This window comes from Notolepis coatsorum, assembly GCF_963971535.1.
Source record: "Notolepis coatsorum genome assembly, chromosome: 5".
Classification (NCBI taxonomy): domain Eukaryota; kingdom Metazoa; phylum Chordata; class Actinopteri; order Aulopiformes; family Paralepididae; genus Notolepis; species Notolepis coatsorum.
This window is the reverse complement of record NC_140169.1, coordinates 96,996,799-97,016,894: the sequence shown is the minus strand read 5'-3', so window position 1 is coordinate 97,016,894 and position 20,096 is coordinate 96,996,799. Positions and strand designations below refer to the sequence as shown.

At 47.0% G+C, this 20,096-nt stretch overlaps 1 protein-coding gene across 1 annotated transcript in view; it reads right to left on the bottom strand.

Moving 5' to 3' along the window:
- Positions 1-20,096, bottom strand: part of igf2r (insulin-like growth factor 2 receptor) — a 178,342-nt gene that overhangs the window by 46,201 nt on the left and 112,045 nt on the right. Inside the window, exons 31-34 of the mRNA XM_084314480.1 lie at positions 19,617-19,750; positions 19,236-19,432; positions 7,081-7,207; positions 4,828-4,956 (exon numbers count right to left, since the gene is read on the bottom strand). Of these exons, the coding sequence (XP_084170606.1) occupies positions 4,828-4,956; positions 7,081-7,207; positions 19,236-19,432; positions 19,617-19,750 (587 nt within the window). The remainder of the gene's footprint in view (positions 1-4,827; positions 4,957-7,080; positions 7,208-19,235; positions 19,433-19,616; positions 19,751-20,096) is intronic.

The window sequence follows — 20,096 nt, the reverse complement described above, 5'->3', positions numbered from 1 at the left end:
ATACTGTATGGCGACGGAGAGATACACTTTACATTTTGGTGGGACAATTTCTCAAGTCTTTATCAAACACATTCATGTCTGTTGTATTCTGCGCAAAGCTTCTCCATTTCAGAACGTGCTGCGTCTATTCTATTCTATAAGAGAATCCATAATGCATCAAAGTCTGTGCGACAGATGACAGCTAATCCAGTGGGGGAGTGGTTAGGGGTGGATATAGGAGCTATTGTTCACACCTAGTACCTGACTGCCAAGGTGTTAAGAATGCAGCCACACTTTCTTTTGATAGTCTTTTCTGTTAGTCTCTGCTCTGAGACTAAATGGTTGACCCCCCCCCCCCCCCCCCCCCCCTCTGGAATGCAGTTTTGAATTTAAATCCAAATACGAGCAGGGTCTGCAGAGTGCAGATCAACATGAACAAGCAACATGAACATTCACATGGGGGGGGGGGGGGGGGCAACATATGGCGAGGGGGGGGGGGGGCTACATATGGCGACGGAGAGATACACATTTTGACGGATACAGTTTCTCGAGTCTTTATCACACATTTTTACACAGTCTGTGTGAAAATGGCTTGTTAGCGGAGTAGACTGGCGCAGTGAATCACAGCTAGAGCTGATATGCATGTATGATATGTACAGATAAATTACACAAACAATATTGTATGCCATTTCTTATGCCAAAGTATAAACAAAGTCTCAAGCGAAATCCCGCGTTAAAGGCGAGAAGTGAAGCGTTGGTCTGTGGACTCAGAGAACACGCTCCAAGCTGCACTCGATTGCACAGACTAGAGCGTGTTTTGTGAGAAGACAGACAATATCAACGATTACACAGAAACAGTGCTAGACTTTGTTGGTACTGGTAGAAGAAATAGTCCCCTCGACCACAATTAGAGTTTTCCCAAACCAAAGCCTTGGTGTGACATAGGTGCTGTGTTCACCTGGATGATAGTTCCCTTTCTGTTTCCCCTGCTCAGGTGCCGCCCGCCCCTTCCTGTAGAGCGGCTGATTACCCGATGATGACTACAGCTGAGGGCAATCACTCATTAACACATTGGTTGCCAGCAGGGGGTGCACGATTTATCGCTTGGTTGCCACCACTCTAATCAATGAGAGGACGAGCACATTTGCGAACGCATAAACTATATCTTAAATTATGGCTATGTGTCTAATACACCCGTCGCTTATCAATGACTTGCTTGCAGTCAACATATATGAAACGGATTGTTTTTTCATCAGTACATTTCCGTTTTATACCTTTTTTTTTAATACGAGTATAGTTTTGAAGATTTCTAGTGATTCCAGAAAAATCTGTGAAAATAGCTCTTTACTGGAATACACAAAACACGTAATTTTTCGGCCTATTTATGAATCGTTTTCAAATAAACGCTAGATTATCGATAGTATATGTGTACTTATGCACGCTAAAGAAGCGGGCTGAAAAATCGATTATCTATGCCGTGCCTGGCGCTAACGTTACACACACACTGTACACACACAGGAGACATGTTGTGAACGCTGTGAAAAAAAACTCTGATTAACCCAATACTGGTCAAATAAAGTCCTTACATCAGATCAGATGTTCTGCAAAAAGATTAATCCAATTCCTGATCGCCATTCCAAATATCGATCACGTTTATTGATCCAACGTTATACCTCGAAACACATAATCGACGCTTCTTCCAGTTCCCTCAGTGGATGCAATAGTCTCAGGTTACATGCCTCAGAAGTAAAATGTGGAGCCCCGGAGTTATTTTTTCTGATGCATTCCCATCGACTCCATTCCAATGGGTGCAATACCATCCGGGAGACGATAGGGGGGCGGTATTTGCCCTTTTCGAGCTCAGAGCCAGTCCCAATGATAACGTGAGGCTGGATGGATGAAAAATGAATGGATATCGCTAATAAAAGAAATAACGATTAAATAACGAGATTCTCGTCATTGGCACCCGATGTGTTAAGGGGCGGGTGGATAAAGCCTGAGAGCCTGCGCCAACACAGGGCCTTGTGCCACTCACTACCTTTTGCATATTGGATGTTGTGTGGCCTTATTTCCACTGTTGTGTGGGACTGTGTGTTCCTTAGGTTCACACTGCTACTTAGTAGCTTGATTGTGTCCTTATTACTGGTGTTGCTAACCAGGTAAGGTTGGATTGTGTCTTGTGGCACTCTGTCGATTTGTAATAGCTTTGTTTGTGTTGTGCTGGGTGGTTTCCCAGTTTTCCAACCATGTGGGTTGTGTCCTGTGACACTTTATAACTCGTGTTTGTTTAGTGTTTACCTCTTTACCTAGTGTTGTTTGTCATATTGTGTATCCCTGTTTTGTTCTCCCTTACCGTATCCATGTTGTTTGTGGGTTTCATTCCCCTTTGTATAATAAATATAATTTACTTTTGAAAATGCTTTATTATTTCCTCCTACCGGGACCTGTGCTAAATGCACTCACTGAACGGGTTGGCTTCACAACAACCCGGTTCAGCTACCGTTATAGGTTAAACTCATACGTCTGTAAAACATTTACACCATCATAAACAACACTTATAGACCTTTGTATGCGACACTTGGGTAGACAAATCCGTCTGTGACGCACCTCAGCCTACAACGCCGGGTTTGTGACGTGGATGAGCACAAGGTGGCGCGCTACAGCATACAGAGAACAGTGACGGAGGCAAAGGGGCGGTACAGGGATAAGGTGGAACTTCAGTTTGAACAGGTTGATTACAGAGGTATGTGGCAAGGCCTCAGAACGATGACAGACTACAAAGGCACCCCCCCCATGCTGAACACTGATGTCTCCTTGACAAATGAGCTCAATACTTTATATGCACGCTTTGAGGCTGTAAATTCCAACAGCAGCCTGCAGGGGGCCACTACAATAGAAAGTAGAGCCACTGCCGGGCGGCTGAGTGGCGCAGTGGGTAAGGCGCTCGCCACTAAAGCAGGAGATGCTGGTATCGAGCCCAGCTCTCGGTGTTGCTACCGGCTTGGCCGGTCGTCATACTAACACAATTGGCAGTGTTAGGGGTGGGAAAGCCGGTGGGTGGGGATTGGACGTTGTGGACAGCGACTCCTACAGGTCGGTTGGTGCGCCTGTACAGCAGAATCAGGAAGCAACAGGGGCAGCGTGAGCCTCCCATGCGTGACTCCTCGCCACTGAGAGATTGCGCTGTACAGGTGAAAAGATGCGACCGCTGCCTCCTCGTGTACCGGAGGGGACACGTGATGCAAGGCTTCTATCCTCACTACAGCCGAACAGTGGGAGGCATAGTCTAGCAACGTTCGAGACAGGGGAGGGGAGAATTGAAGGGAGAATTGGCGAGGCGAAATTGGGATGGGAGAAAAATAGAAGGAAAAAAAAAATATATATATATTTTACACATAATAAAATAAGGAGAAAAAGTGGATTAAAAAAAAAAGAAAGTAGAGCCACTGCCGATGGAGACTCAGGGCTAGATCCACAAAGAATGGATTGCACGGTGCTAGTTGCACCCTTACTTACAATTCATTATGAATTGAAAATGGGGGACCCTGATGTAAACAAGACGAAAGTCTTTCTCTGGTCTGCATTCCCTTAACAATTGTGTGTATTGAGCCGTACTGTATTGTACCCATTCTGCAATCTGCGCAGATTGATTGAATGAAAATGTTATGAATGTGTGGGCATATCTGTGTCAAAGTCCCCAGAGTGAATAGAGAGTTCACCACAAGATGTAAACCATTGGTGAGCCTCAAAAACAGGAAGACCAGATTAGATTAGATTAGAGTTTGCAAAAAAAAACATCTAAAAGGCATGTACCGTTCTGGAACAACATCCTATTGACAGATGAGACAAAGATCAACGTGTACCAGAATGATGGGAAGAGAAGAGTATGGAGAAGGAAAGGAACTGCTCATAATCCAAAGCATACCACAGCAACATGGTGGTGGTAGTGTTATGGTGTGGCCATGTATGGCTGCCAATGGAACTGGTTCCCTTGTATTTATTGATGATGTGACTGCTGACTGCAGCAGCAGGATGAATTCTGAAGTGTTTCAGGCAATATTATCTGCTTCACAAAGCATACTGCGAAAGCAACCAAAGAGTTTTTTAAGGCAAAGTGGAATGTTATGCAATGGCAAAGTCAATCACTTGACCTGAATCCAATCGAGCATGCATGTCACTTGCTGAAGACAAAACTGAAGGGAAAATGCCCCAAGAACAAGGAACGGAAGACAGTTGCAGTAGAGGCCTGGCAGAGCATCACCAGGGACGACACCCAGGGTTCCAGGGTTCCAGACTTCATCGACTGCAAAGGATTTGCAACCAAGTATTAAAAGTGACCATTTTATTTATGGATTGTTAGTTTGTCCAATTACTTTTGGTCCCTTAAAAAAGGGGGGTACAATGTACAATGTAGAAATTATTGTAATTCCGACACTGTTCACCTGAATTGGATGTAGATACCCTCAAATTAAAGCTGAAATATGAAAATAACCATAATATATCGACACACATACAATATATATCCACTCCTCCACACACACAATATATAGACACCCCCCCACAGACACACAATATATATCCACCAGCCCCATGAACAATATATATCGTATATCGACACACACACACACAGAATATATATGTCGTCGTCCCCCCACACACACACAATATATATATCCACCCCCATATACACACACAAATTAATATATATCCACTCCCCCCCACACACACACAATATAAACACACACACAATGTAAACACACACAAACACCGCACACACACACATAATCTAAACACACACACACACACACACACCACAATATATAAACACACACAGACAGATGTGCATACCAGTTCCAGGCCTGCAGCCAGCGTTGGTCATCTCTCCACAGATGTTGAGCCGGAACACTCTCTTGTGATCCGTGTCGTGCATGGTGTAGCCCCCCTCCACCGACAGAGCACTCAGGTCAAACAGATGGCCTGCAGGGACGAGAACACACCCAATACTGACATCACACCCTGTGGATTGGTATAGGGTGGATGTGCATAGTGTGTGTGTGTGTGTGTGTGTGTGTGTGTGTGTGTGTGTGTGTGTGTGTGTGTGTGTGTGTGTGTGTGTGTTGGTAGGCATGGCCTCTCAGTTATGTAGGAGAGCAGTTGATCCTGAACTACACCAACGGAGACATCTGCCATAAGATCTACACCAGATCTACTGAGATCTACTTCACCTGTCACCCTGCCATGCAACCTGTGAGCACACATGCACACATGCGCACGCACGTACACACACACACACTGACCTGTAGCAGGGTTAGTATAATATAATATAGTGTCTGACCTGTAGCAGGGTTAGTATAGTATAATATAATATAGTGTCTGACCTGTAGCAGGGTTAGTATAGTATAGTAGTGTCTGACCTGTAGCAGGGTTAGTATAGTATAATATAGTGTCTGACCTGTAGCAGGGTTAGTATAATATAATATAGTGTCTGACCTGTAGCAGGGTTAGTATAGTATAATATAGTGTCTGACCTGTAGCAGGGTTAGTATAGTATAATATAGTGTCTGACCTGTAGCAGGGTTAGTATAGTATAGTATAGTGTCTGACCTGTAGCAGGGTTAGTATAGTATAATATAGTGTCTGACCTGTAGCAGGGTTAGTATAATATAGTGTCTGACCTGTAGCAGGGTTAGTATAGTATAGTAGTGTCCGACCTGTAGCAGGGTTAGTATAGTATAATATAGTGTCTGACCTGTAGCAGGGTTAGTATAATATAATATAGTGTCTGACCTGTAGCAGGGTTAGTATAGTATAGTAGTGTCCGACCTGTAGCAGGGTTAGTATAGTATAGTATAATATAGTGTCCGACCTGTAGCAGGGTTAGTATAGTATAATATAGTGTCTGACCTGTAGCAGGGTTAGTATAGTATAATATAGTGTCTGACCTGTAGCAGGGTTAGTATAGTATAGTAGTGTCCGACCTGTAGCAGAGTTAGTATAGTATAGTATAATATAGTGTCCGACCTGTAGCAGGGTTAGTATAATATAGTGTCCGACCTGTAGCAGGGTTAGTATAATATAGTATCTGACCTGTAGCAGGTTTAGTATAGTATAGTATAATGTCTGACCTGTAGCAGGTTTAGTATAGTATAGTATAATATAGTGTCTGACCTGTAGCAGAGTTAGTATAGTATAATATAGTGTCTGACCTGTAGCAGGGTTAGTATAGTATAATATAGTGTCTGACCTGTAGCAGGTTTAGTATAGTATAATATAGTGTCTGACCTGTAGCAGAGTTAGTATAGTATAATATAGTGTCTGACCTGTAGCAGGGTTAGTATAATATAATATAGTGTCTGACCTGTAGCAGGGTTAGTATAGTATAATATAGTGTCTGACCTGTAGCAGGGTTAGTATAGTATAATAGTGTCTGACCTGTAGCAGAGTTAGTATAGTATAATATAGTGTCTGACCTGTAGCAGGGTTAGTATAGTATAGTATAATATAGTGTCTGACCTGTAGCAGGGTTAGTATAATATAATATAGTGTCTGACCTGTAGCAGGGTTAGTATAGTATAGTATAATATAGTGTCTGACCTGTAGCAGGGTTAGTATAATATAATATAGTGTCTGACCTGTAGCAGGGTTAGTATAGTATAGTATAATATAGTGTCTGACCTGTAGCAGGGTTAGTATAATATAATATAGTGTCTGACCTGTAGCAGGGTTAGTATAGTATAGTATAATATAGTGTCTGACCTGTAGCAGGGTTAGTATAGTATAGTATAATATAGTGTCTGACCTGTAGCAGGGTTAGTATAATAGTGTCTGACCTGTAGCATGGTTAGTATAGTATAATATAGTGTCTGACCTGTAGCAGGGTTAGTATAGTATAGTATAATATAGTGTCTGACCTGTAGCAGGGTTAGTATAGTATAATATAATATAGTGTCTGACCTGTAGCAGGGTTAGTATAGTATAATATAGTGTCTGACCTGTAGCAGGGTTAGTATAGTATAATATAGTGTCTGACCTGTAGCAGGGTTAGTATAGTATAATATAGTGTCTGACCTGTAGCAGGGTTAGTAAAGTATAGTGTCTGACCTGTAGCAGGGTTAGTGACTCTACAGTCATCGTGTTGGCTGCTGTTCAGAGGGCAGGCAGCAGCTGTGGACCACAGGAAGGTATAAACGCACTCCTCCACGGCAGAGATCAGGATAGGCCGCGAGTCCTACACACACACACACACACACACACACACACACACACACACACACACACACACACACACACACACACACACACACACACACACACACACACACACACACACACACACACACACACACACACACACACACACACACACACACACACACACACACACACACACACAGTCAGTACCAGGCTCCTGGTATTGTACATACTGGCTCACACCTAAATGGAATGGAGCCATTATTAATGTTATCATTTGCCCTACAACGAACGCACAATTGGAGGGGGGCTTCCCACTCTCCAAGACATTTACAACAAGCGTTACAGGAGTAAGGCTAAGAGAATAATAAAAGACTTTAGCCACCCAAACAACTGCCTCTTTGAACTGCTGCGGTCAGGCAAGCGATACCGGAGTCTCATGGCAAGCACAGAGAGACTCAGAAGGAGCTTCTATCCCCAGGCCATCAGGATGCTCAATGACAATAACACTATGTAACAAACCATCAAATACACTCACAGCACACACATCCACACGTACACACTCACTTTAAATAAACAACTCACTGTAGCACCCACTTTAGACACTTTAACACACTTTATATTTATTGATAAAGAGATTTGCACTACAACTCATACCTCATTGCACCTCACCCTAAGTTGTACCTCATCCCATTTCTGCATTGTACTGTATATTGTATTGTAACTCAGTTACTTTTTATCTACTCTGCATTGTTGTATATATGTATATTGAACACTTTCGTTGTTTACACTTGTTTACGTACTTGACTTTCTATTTTATAATTATTTTATACTTATCTATTTTTATCTAACACACTCAGGAGCATAACAGAAAGAAGCATTTCATATAAAAGTAGTCTGTATTTCTGTATGACAACTGTAACTGAGGGGTACAATTCCCTGACTGTATTGTTAGATATGATATTTAATACCACTACCTCTTGTACTTTAACTTCTGGCCATCCAGTACATGATATAAGTATGATGAACACTTTCCCACCTGATGAAACGAATCCACACAAATGTACAAATCGAAGGTTTAATATAGCAAAAGGTATATACAACGTTCACTTGTTTACACTTATGATTTGAAATATGCACTTGTATGGCAAATGAGTATTCGTAGGTAAATCAACATTGAATGTCCAATCTCTGGTTACGCAGGGAGTAAGTATACAACCTGGATATTTAGGAAACTATAGCGATGGTACTTAAATGATTATAGCTGGATACACTAAGGGGGGGGGGGGGGTCCCGCTGGTTGTAAGACAGTAGGAGGGGGGGGTTAGAGAAGCCGCTGGCGGTATCCCATCTGGCCGACGGTTTCTTGGGAGAATTCAAAGTCTTGAACACGGTGCCCACAGAACCTCGGTCCGCAGACGAATACAGCTGGACCCTCTGGTGGACGGTAGCTGCCGGTCCACAACGGAGAGACGTGAGGCGACCTCACTGGTGTAGAGCGCCGTCTCACCTGGAGTCCTCTCCGGGGGGTAGTTCCAACACTCCGCAGTGTTGGCCTTTATCCATGGAATAATCAAAGCACCCAAAGCATAATCCAAGCCGTGGAAGGCTCGCCGTCGTCCGGGTAGAGTAATCCAATATACAGGTCCAGTCGCCCTGGCCCGGAGCTCCTCGGATGCAAGCACCACTAGGGGTCTGCCCAGCCTGGTTAAGCGTCCAGATAACATCAGGAACGATGGGGGTACTGATAACTTTAGAACTCTAACCGAACGATGCACCATACATAAATAGACTATTATTAGCTTAATAGAATACGTCCAACTCGACGGTATAGTGCCAAACTATGACTATTCAACTATTAATCTACACGATATCTCAATGCCTATTCTGGGGCCAAGTAGGCCTTACTACACCACACGTGCGTCGTGGGTGAGGCTTCGCGTCTGTCACTCTGTTGGAGGGTAAAGAACTGGACTAAAAAGGAAGTTCTACTTTACTTGCGCCATATATATATGCGCTATGAACAAATAGTACCATTCGTATTTCGCCCGACGTATTCCTACGCGGAACCGGGGCTTGCCACGACATGTTGGGCGGCACGATTGAACTTGGACCTAGGGGGTATGGCAACCTGGCGCCAGGTTCTCGTCCAATGGTAGAATGAAACTATTATGGGCTGTTTAGTAGACTAAAGGGATATTCAGTGCATATTGTACAAGGAATATACAGGGGATATCAAACGATATACAAATACAATTAAATATATATATATAAATAGATATATATATTCGGTTTAATCTGATCCTTCACAACAGCCGCCCCCTAATTAGTCCCACCTAATTAGCTAAGCAGAGACAGATTAACCGCACTGTCTACCACTCAAGGTCCGCTGTAAGGGTCAGTCAACTCACAAAGTCATGGGGTCATGGTCATCATCGATAGTATCTGGGAGTCGGGGCAGTTCTATGAGCCTCGCCACGGGACGTGTGTAAGTGCGCCCTTGGACGAGTACTTCAGCTGCTCGGACCTTGCCATCGGCACCGGTGATCACTTTGCTTACGCGGCCAGCCGGCCACATAGCTCTGGGTAGTGACTGGTCAATAATCATGACGACTGTTCCTTCTGTCAAATTGTCTCTCTCTTTTACCCACTTCTGGCGGGTCTGTAGAGACGGTAGGTAGTGGAGTAGGAAGCTGCTCCAAAACTTGTCAGCTAGTACTTGACTGTACCTCCACATTCTTCGGCCGTTCGCTTCTTCAGGCCTGTACATTGTCTGGGGTAGCGCGGGGTCCAGCCGCCCCATTAGGAGTGTGTTGGGGGTGACTGGGTCGACATCTGCTACATCACTGGAGACGTAACCGAGGGGCTTTGAGTTCAATACTCCCTCGATCTCCGTGAGGACTGTCATTAGGACTTCCTCCGCCACAGTCTGGGCCCCAAGCACGGCGTACAGGGCTGTCTTTATAGAACGTACTTCTCGTTCCCAGGTTCCACCGAAGTGGGGTGCGTTCGGGGGATTAAACTGGAAGTCAATCTGGGATGGAGCGAGGTGGGTCTTAAGTTCTGGGCCCATAGCTTGGAAGCTCTCTCTCAGCTCTCTTTCTCCGCCTTTGAAGTTGGTCCCGTGATCAGACAACAATGTAGACGGTTTTCCTTTCCGTGATGTGAATCTTCGGAAGGCCATAAGGAATGAGTCTGTGCTCATGGTCGGAAGGAGCTCGATATGTATCGCTCTGGTGGTCATGCATTTGAATACAATACCCCACCGCTTCTCGGTGCCTCTTCCTCTCTTTATATACAACGGGCCAAAGCAGTCCATGCCTGTGGAGTGGAATGGCTTGTCGCCGATTCGGAGGCGACAGGGGGGTAAGTCAGCCATCCGTGGTATGCTGGGCTGCGCGCGCCACTTACGGCAGTCTAGACAGGTTCGCTGGAAGCGCCGTACTGCTTCTCTGCCTTGCAGTATCCAATAACGACGTCTGATCTCCGCGAAGACTCTCTCTGCTCCTGCGTGGTGTACATCCTCGTCGTATTTCTTTATGATCAGCTCTGTGACCTTGTGTCGGCTGTTCAAGACGATCGGGTACTTAATATCATCCGGTAGATCGGGGGCTCTCCGCAGGCGACCGCCCACTCTGATGAGATTATGGGCGTCACTCTCTGGTGCCAGGTGAATCAGTCTGCTGTCTGATGGGACGGGGTTTCCTCCCTGTAGACAGTCTAGCTCATCGGGGAACGAGTCTCTCTGGGCTCGTTGTAGTAGAAGAAGTTCTGCTTCTTTGTAGTCAGCTGCTGACATGTCAGTGGTGGACTGAATCTCTGGGTGGTGCCGCAGGAATGTTCTTTGCTGCGCACTCGCTAGGGTAATGCAGTCATCTATGTTGGGGTCTGTGGAGGCGACTGTGCTCAGTCCACAGAACATAGGTTTCTTGTTCTCAGCCTCCTCGTTACTTGCTTCCCGTGGGGTGGGCGTAGGCCACTCTCCTTCCGGGAGCTTGAGGAATTCTGGTCCGTCACTGTAGATGTTGCGACGGGTTAGGTCATCCAGAGACATTCCCCGGGTGATGACGTCAGCTGGGTTGTGTTTGGTGTCCACATACCGCCAGCTCGCTGCTTCTGTTAACTCTTGAATCTCGGTGACTCTGACTCCCACGAAGACTTTGTATCTGCATGAATCAGACTTGATCCATGTGAGTACTGTCGTGGAATCTGACCACAAGATTGTTCTGTGCACCGGAATGGTGAGTTCACGTTGGATTAACGTGGCTAGATGCGCTCCTGCTAGGGCTGCGCAGAGCTCTAGACGTGGGATAGATTGTTGCTTACGTGGGGCTATTCTTGAGCGGGCCAGGATGAAAGCAGTGTGTATCTTTCCTCCCTTCTCTTGGGCACGCAAGTAGGCCACCGATCCGTAGGCTACTTCGGAGGCGTCGCTGAAGACGTGTAGATCAATCTCGCATGTCTCTGGCCTCACTGTGGATGGGAAGTAGCTGCGGCGTATATTGACGCCTGGGAGTGAGCGGAGTTCCGTCTCCCACTCTCTCCATGTTGAGGCAAGGTGTGCGGGTATTGGGTCGTCCCAGCCCTGGTCCTTGTCCCATAGTGCTCGTACAATCATCTTTGCCCTGGTGGTGTAAGGTAGAATACATCCCAACGGGTCATATTGTCTGGCGAGTGTTCTGTACACACTCCGTCTGGTGGTCGGTATCGCCGTCGACCGTCCCTGCTCTGGAGCCAAGGGTTTGTGTCTATAGTGGAGCGAGTCTGTTTTGAAGCGCCAGACTAGTCCTAGTGTCATTTCTTGGGCTTCTCCTGGGATGGTCGCCATCCAGGTCTCGCTGCTGGCAGCCTTGTCCGCGGGGGAGAGGCTGCGCAATACGTGCGGGTCACTGCTGGCCCACTGCCTGAGATCAAAGCCGCCTTTGATCAGGGAGGCGCGTAACTTGATTAGGAGAGCCTCGGCTTCTTCTTGAGTCGAAACGCTTTGTAAACAGTTGTCCACGTAGAAACTGTTCTTCACACTGTGTTGGACCTCTTCATCTGCTGTTGGGTCCTCTGTGACGTGTTTCTGTAGTGCAAATGTAGCACAGCACGGGCTGCATGTGGTTCCGAAGGGGAGTACTTCCCACTGGTAGATGGCTGGGTTCTCATCTCCGATCCTCTCTCTCCATAGGAACCGCAGCAGGGGCTTGTCCTCCTCTACTAGTCTCACCTGCAAGAACATCCCTTTGATATCCCCGCTGATAGCCACCTTGTCCTGGCGGAAGCGCAGTAGCACGCCTAGTAGGGAGGGGCCGAGTGTGGGGCCGGGCAAGAGCTCTTTATTCAGATTTTGGGATCCGATCTGGTAGCTGCAGTTAAACACAATGCGATCCTTGCCGTTGTGATGGACCTTGTGATGCGGCACGTACCATGATTCGGTCGTCTGATCGGCCTTTTTAATGTCAATCTTTGTTACGTGTCCCGCTGTGATTAGCTTCTCAATCTCAGCGCGGTACACACTCTCTTGAGCGGGGTCTTTGGCTAGGCGCCGCTCCGTGTTCAATAGATAGCGCTCCGTGGCGTCTTTCTTTGCGTGAAAGGTGGGCATTCCCTCTCGCCTCAGGAGTGGAGTTGCGTATCTCATCACTCCGCCGACTGTGACTCTCTTTGTCCCCTGCTCGAGTAGGTTGATGGCGTAAATGTCTTCTTTAGAACGAATATCTTTCTTTTCGTTCTTAAAGGGCATTGTCTCTAGTGTCCATAGCCTCTCGACATGCTGCAGGAGAGTGGTGTCTTCTTCTGTCGTTCTGGAGTGGAGGCAGCTAGTGGCTGCTGTTCGGTTGAGAGATTTAGCGAGGGGGCCTTGTAGGGTCCACCCTAGGCGGGTCTCGACTGCTGCAGGACAGCCTCAGGGTCCTGTATGGACCCGGTCAATCGGGACTATGAGTTCTGCATGGTCGGAGCCTATCAGCAGGGTCGGGGTAGCGCCGTCTATGAGCGGGATAGGTAATTGGCGCAGGTGCACATATTTATCCATCAACTTGGTGACAGGGTAGGTGTACTGCGATAGTCCTATTTCTTGGCTGGTGAAAGCATTTGTAATCTTGTACCGTCGCTCTGGCTGCCCGTTTGCTGCGATAGTGAAGGAGACATTCTCGCCCTTTATCGTCTTTAAATCTCTTCTTATCGTCCGAATCGTCATTTCGTTCTTGCTCCCCCGCAGTCCCAGCTGGGCCGCAGCGGACGCGAGCAGAAGGGTCTTCTCTGACCCGTCGTCAAGGACGGCGTAAGTGTCCATGACTTTATCTTGGTAGCTCAATGTCACACGGACTACCTTTAGGAGCACTTGGGCGCCACTGCTGCTGGCGGGGTCAATGTACATGACACTTGCCTTGGTGCCGGTGGAGGTCGTCTTGCGTTACTTTCGTGTAGTATATCTAGATGGGCTCCATCGCACCGGCTGCACCTTTTCTTTAGGCGGCATTCGGCTGCCATGTGTGGCCGCGCACATCGATAACAGCGCCTGTTGGACTTTATCCATTGACTCACTTCTTCTGCATTCATCCTTGTGAATAGGTCACATTGTGACAGCCAGTGTTCTTTCTCACAGTAGGGACACGCTATCTTCCACTTCTCTTTTCTCGAGGGGGTGCTGTGACTCTTGCTGCTCGGTACTGACTCTGATTGGTGCATGACAGTCACCGATCTTCTTCCATAATTTATTCTCCTGGGTCCCTCTCTGGAGCTTGGCGTGCTCCGCCCGAATGTATCCAGTCGTAAGCTGCTGACTTCTCTCGCCAGGAAGTCGGCTAGATCAAGGAGGGATGGCTCGGGGCCGTTGGGATCCCGGTAGTCTCTCTGCCGCCTAAAGCGCTCCTGTCTTGCGGGTGGCAGCTTCTCCAAAATCCTCTCGACGTTAGAGTTGGCGTATAGCTCATGCATGCCCTTCTCCCGTTGCGCTCCCAGCATCCCTACCAGGGACTGCACTTTGATTGACAGGTCGTCTAGTGAGCGATTGTCTGTGGCTGGGGGTAGGAGATCAATATGCCTTATCTCTTGGATTACGTAATCCCATATACGTCCATATCTCTGGTCCAGCGCCGCTAGGGCCGCTGTGTATGGTGTCGAAGAGGTGGCATAGGCTAGCGCTATATTGTGCGCTCGCGGTACTTTCAGGTGCTTCAGTAATATTGCATACTTGTGGCGTTCATCAGCGACATCCACCATCATTGTCTCTAAGCACATCCGGAGCTCCGTGTACTGTGCTCGACTCTCATAGGCGAAGTCTGGGAATGACGGCGTGGCAATGTATGACGCCGTGGATGGCTGATACATCGGCGAGCGTTGGGGGAGAGACCTCCTGGGCGAGTCCCCTCTTGCGCCTCGCTGTGGGCTGGTACTGACAGGGTACCATGGCCCGCTGGTCCAGGTGCTATTCCTCGGGGCTGGTCGTGCGTCGTGCTCACCCGCGAATAGAGTCGGGGGTCTGTAGCGCAGCGCCGCGGGGGTATAGCCTGGACTGTACTGGACCTCCTGGTCCGGTGGAGTACTGTGCTGTCGTCGGGCTTGGTTCTCCTCCTCTCCCTCTTCTTCCTCTATCAGATCTTCCAGATCCTGTAATCGTTTATTTAGCTTCTCCGCAGTGTATGCCGCTCCTTCCTTGTAGCTGGGTCTCGCTTGGACCGGTCTGGGAAGGGGGTCTGCGGGGGGTCTAGGCTCGGTCTGTTGGTCAAGTTCAGGGTCGCTTGCTCGTTGAGGAGACGCTGCCCTTGACTGTTGTCTCGACGAGTTCCTTGAACCCCTGGCGGAGGGAGAGGGTGTTGCCTTGCGGATCAGCTGCTCCATTAGCTGCGCTTGTAACTTGTCGCGCTCGACTTCGCGCTTGGTGAGAACTGCTTCTCTTTGGGCACCGGCAGCGGCGCGCTGGGCGTCGGCCCGGTCTCTTGCCATATTCTCTTCTGTCTGAAGGCGTCTCATCTCCAGGCGTGTGCGCTCTTCTTCGCTCCGTTGTTGCGCTTGGAGTTGTTCGCGCTCGCTAAGCGCCTGTGCTTGGAGACGGTCTCTTTCAATGGTAAAATGTTCGCGCTTGGAGTCGATCGCGTTCGGTAGAGGCTGTCAGGCTGACGAGGAACGCCTGTTGTAGCATCCTCTCCGCTTCGCTGGGGGAAGGCGGTTGTGGAGGTGAGCCGCTCCTGGGGGTACTCGTTGGGGAGTCCTGGAGCTCTATTTCCTCGGCGCTCTCCTCCTCTTCTTCCGTGCAGAGTTCTCTCTCTGTAGGGTTGTCTTCCTCCCGGGGCTGGTCGGGGACTACTTCTTGGGTAGTGGCGGGGGGTAAAGGCATGTCCGCTCCCTCCTGGTCCCCACCGTGAGCTTGGTCAGTTACATTAGGACCTACTAGGGCCTCTGTGGTCGGGGAAACCTGCTCGTTAAGGTCAGACATAATTTTACTTTCTACTTTTACCGCGTTTACCGTTTGTCGAAGGCTAGGTAGTTGACTGACAGTGTAAGCCTCTAAGTACTGAGGTGTCTGTCGTCTGCGCCGCGGGCGTTCTAGGTTAGGAGGACCGTTTCGTGGAGTGTTCATCATAGGCCATTTCAATATTAATAACACTATATTAATATTACACTAGTTACCCTCCGGCTCGAAGGACCAATTGTAACTGAGGGGTACAATTCCCTGACTGTATTGTTAGATATGATATTTAATACCACTACCTCTTGTACTTTAACTTCTGGCCATCCAGTACATGATATAAGTATGATGAACACTTTCCCACCTGATGAAACGAATCCACACAAATGTACAAATCGAAGGTTTAATATAGCAAAAGGTATATACAACGTTCACTTGTTTACACTTATGATTTGAAATATGCACTTGTATGGCAAATGAGTATTCGTAGGTAAATCAACATTGAATGTCCAATCTCTGGTTACGCAGGGAGTAAGTATACAACCTGGATATTTAGGAAACTATAGCGATGGTACTTAAATGATTATAGCTGGATACACTAAGGGGGGGGGGGGGTCCCGCTGGTTGTAAGACAGTAGGAGGGGGGGGTTAGAGAAGCCGCTGGCGGTATCCCATCTGGCCGACGGTTTCTTGGGAGAATTCAAAGTCTTGAACACGGTGCCCACAGAACCTCGGTCCGCAGACGAATACAGCTGGACCCTCTGGTGGACGGTAGCTGCCGGTCCACAACGGAGAGACGTGAGGCGACCTCACTGGTGTAGAGCGCCGTCTCACCTGGAGTCCTCTCCGGGGGTAGTTCCAACACTCCGCAGTGTTGGCCTTTATCCATGGAATAATCAAAGCACCCAAAGCATAATCCAAGCCGTGGAAGGCTCGCCGTCGTCCGGGTAGAGTAATCCAATATACAGGTCCAGTCGCCCTGGCCCGGAGCTCCTCGGATGCAAGCACCACTAGGGGTCTGCCCAGCCTGGTTAAGCGTCCAGATAACGTCAGGAACGATGGGGGTACTGATAACTTTAGAACTCTAACCGAACGATGCACCATACATAAATAGACTATTATTAGCTTAATAGAATACGTCCAACTCGACGGTATAGTGCCAAACTATGACTATTCAACTATTAATCTACACGATATCTCAATGCCTATTCTGGGGCCAAGTAGGCCTTAATACACCACACGTGCGTCGTGGGTGAGGCTTCGCGTCTGTCACTCTGTTGGAGGGTAAAGAACTGGACTAAAAAGGAAGTTCTACTTTACTTGCGCCATATATATATGCGCTATGAACAAATAGTACCATTCGTATTTCGCCCGACGTATTCCTACGCGGAACCGGGGCTTGCCACGACATGTTGGGCGGCACGATTGAACTTGGACCTAGGGGGTATGGCAACCTGGCGCCAGGTTCTCGTCCAATGGTAGAATGAAACTATTATGGGCTGTTTAGTAGACTAAAGGGATATTCAGTGCATATTGTACAAGGAATATACAGGGGATATCAAACGATATACAAATACAATTAAATATATATATATAAATAGATATATATATTCGGTTTAATCTGATCCTTCACAACAACAACTAATAAAGAAACTTGAACCTGTGAGATGGCTGTTCTGCTGCTGGCTGTGTGCTACTGTTAAACATCTTGCAGCAAAAGATACTTTGAATCCATCATTCACACACTTGGAACTCATCGAAAAGGTTCTGATTGAAGAGGACAGCCATACTAATGGAGTAAATGAAAGTTGGTGAATGGCAGGGGGGAAAAAGGGAACTGTCCTTCTGCCCGTTTAACCCTGACATTTAGTTTGACACTGGTGAATACTTATTACGCTCCTTTGACCGAGCACTTGGATGACTCTACTGAGTTCCCACTCCTAACATCCAAGCCTCTACTTCCATGAACAAGAGAGCTCGTAGGGACCTTATGCCTGGGAAAACATTGTGTCCTCTCCGGTCCTATTCCATCTTTAAGACATGGCTCAGAGCATTTTAGTCGCCTTTTCAGCCTGCATTGCTGGTTGCAGACTTTTTGTACTGTCCACAGTCCATAGCTTCATAATAACTTTGACACGTTTTGGAATAGAGTGAACCTGTACAAAGTGGATGTGGTTCACCCAAATTATCTGGGGGCTAAGCAACCAACATTAAATTGTATAAACTCCTGTATGAATGCCTCTCTGGCCTGACAGCTGCCCACATAAGTAAGTAGTTCAAATCATCTCCATTTTGTTTTTAGTCCCCTTTGTATATCTATATTGTGTCTGCTCATAGTTCCAATCCTGTCGCTATTATTCCTGTTCGAATCACTACCAGGGGTCCCCCGTTTATAATTTAGGTCGTACTGCCGTTACTCCAAACTTAGTTATAATACCAATGCAGCCTCCTGTTATTAATTTTGACAGCACTTCAGAGTCTCTAATAACTCTATTGATAGGATAGCAAAGTTACTATTATCTCAGTACTCAAATGTTGAGTTAATTGTTCTAGGTGATTTTAATATTGATTGGCTTAGTAATGATTCAAACCATCTTAGAGAGATTAGTAGTAGCCTTGGCTTATCTCAGTTGGTTACTGAACCCAAATCTAAAAGTTATTCTAGGTCAAGTATAATTTACTTAATTATTTCTAATAAGACTGATAAGATAATTGCTTGTGGTGCCTTTGAATTAGGAGTCAGTGATCACTGTCCTATAGCCTGTATTAGAAACTCTCGATTAGAGAAATCAGAGTCTCGCACTATTACCAAAAGGAATATGAAAAACCTTAGTAATCAGGCATTTTTAACTGACCTATACCATAGTGTCATCCACTACACTAAAAAATTCCTTATGTCTAAGTAGCACTCAACTTTTTCTCAAAGACCTTTCACGTTATAAAAGGCTTAGAATAATTTTTTTTGTAATCCCTTGGTTCACACCTGAATTATCTGCCTTGCTTAAGGAGATAAATAGAGACTGGTCACTTGGCAGACGCTCTGGTGATCAATCACACCGGGCAACAATTAGACGGATCAGAAATAAATGTACAGCATCTGTGAGAACGGCTAAAGTTGATTATTAGTAACCAGCTCCTACTCAGGCGGCAAATCTAAATAAGACCAGAACCCCAATTTCCCTGCCTGCAGAGATTATAAATGGTGACTCCTTGATCTCAGAACAAAAAGAGGTATGTTTAGCCATCAACAAACATGTTATCAAAGCTGGTAATCTATTTGAGAATAGTCATGTAGGGCCACCTCGTGGACAGGATCATGATCAAAACTGTGGAGCATATTATGCACTTTGTAAATGCTGGCCACCTAAAATAATTAAATACAAAATGATGCAGGGTCCCCATCTGGTGGACGGCAGCCCTGTGCTTATGCAGATGACACGGTTCACGTCAAAGCTGAATTTTCGTTCGACGGTACAGGCTCGTGCACTCCTGCTAGATGTACGATAATTATCGTATTTGTACGATAAAAGTGGCTCGCTCATTACAGGCACAGAAACAGCCCGTTAAAGAACAGGAGTGAAACGGAGGAGTAATAGAGGCTGCCAAAATGCACGATCTGAGATGAAACATCAAAGGGGGGACATCAAAGACCTAACGTTACGACCCTCACCACTTTGTCCCCGTCACACTGGAAGCGGATGACGGTGCTCTTCCTGCGGAGCTTGTCGGGACAGAGATGTCCATTGGTGTACTTCAGCTGCAGGATGCCCCTGTCGGCGCTGGGACCCGCCTCGGCCTCCCCGAGACTCACATACTCCTGGCCCTCCTTCAGGCACACCGCTGCACTTGACGAACAGTTCCATGAACCTATCACAAGACAGAATGAGGAGGAACAGAGATGTGGGTTTATAATGACAGATATACCATACGCGCGCACGCACACAGACACACACACACACACACACACACAGATACAGACAGACAGACACACACACAGATACAGACAGACAGACAGACACACACAGATACAGACAGACAGACAGACACACACCTTCGTCAGGCACCAGAGACTTGCAGATGTTTATGTAGAAGCGATTCTGCGTGTCGCTTGTAGAGGGCACCACCACCCAGTTCCTACTGTCCATGGCCAGGGATGACAGGTCATAGGAGTGACCCTGACCATCACTATGGAGAGAGAGAGAGAGAGAGAGAGAGAGAGAGAGAGAGAGAGAGAGAGAGAGAGAGAGAGACACACACACACACAGAAAGAGTTAGACAGATAGAGAGGGAGAGAGAGACACAGAAAGAGAGAGAGAGAGAGAGAGAGAGAGAGAGAGAGAGAGAGAGAGAGAGAGAGAGAGAGAGAGAGAGAGAGAGACACACAGAAAGAGTTAGACAGATAGAGAGGGAGAGAGATAGAGAGAGAGAGAGAGAGAGAGAGAGAGAGAGAGAGAGAGAGAGAGAGAGAGAGAGAGAGAGAGAGAGAGAGAGAGAGAGAGAGAGAGAGTCAAGTCAGTTTTATTTATTTACA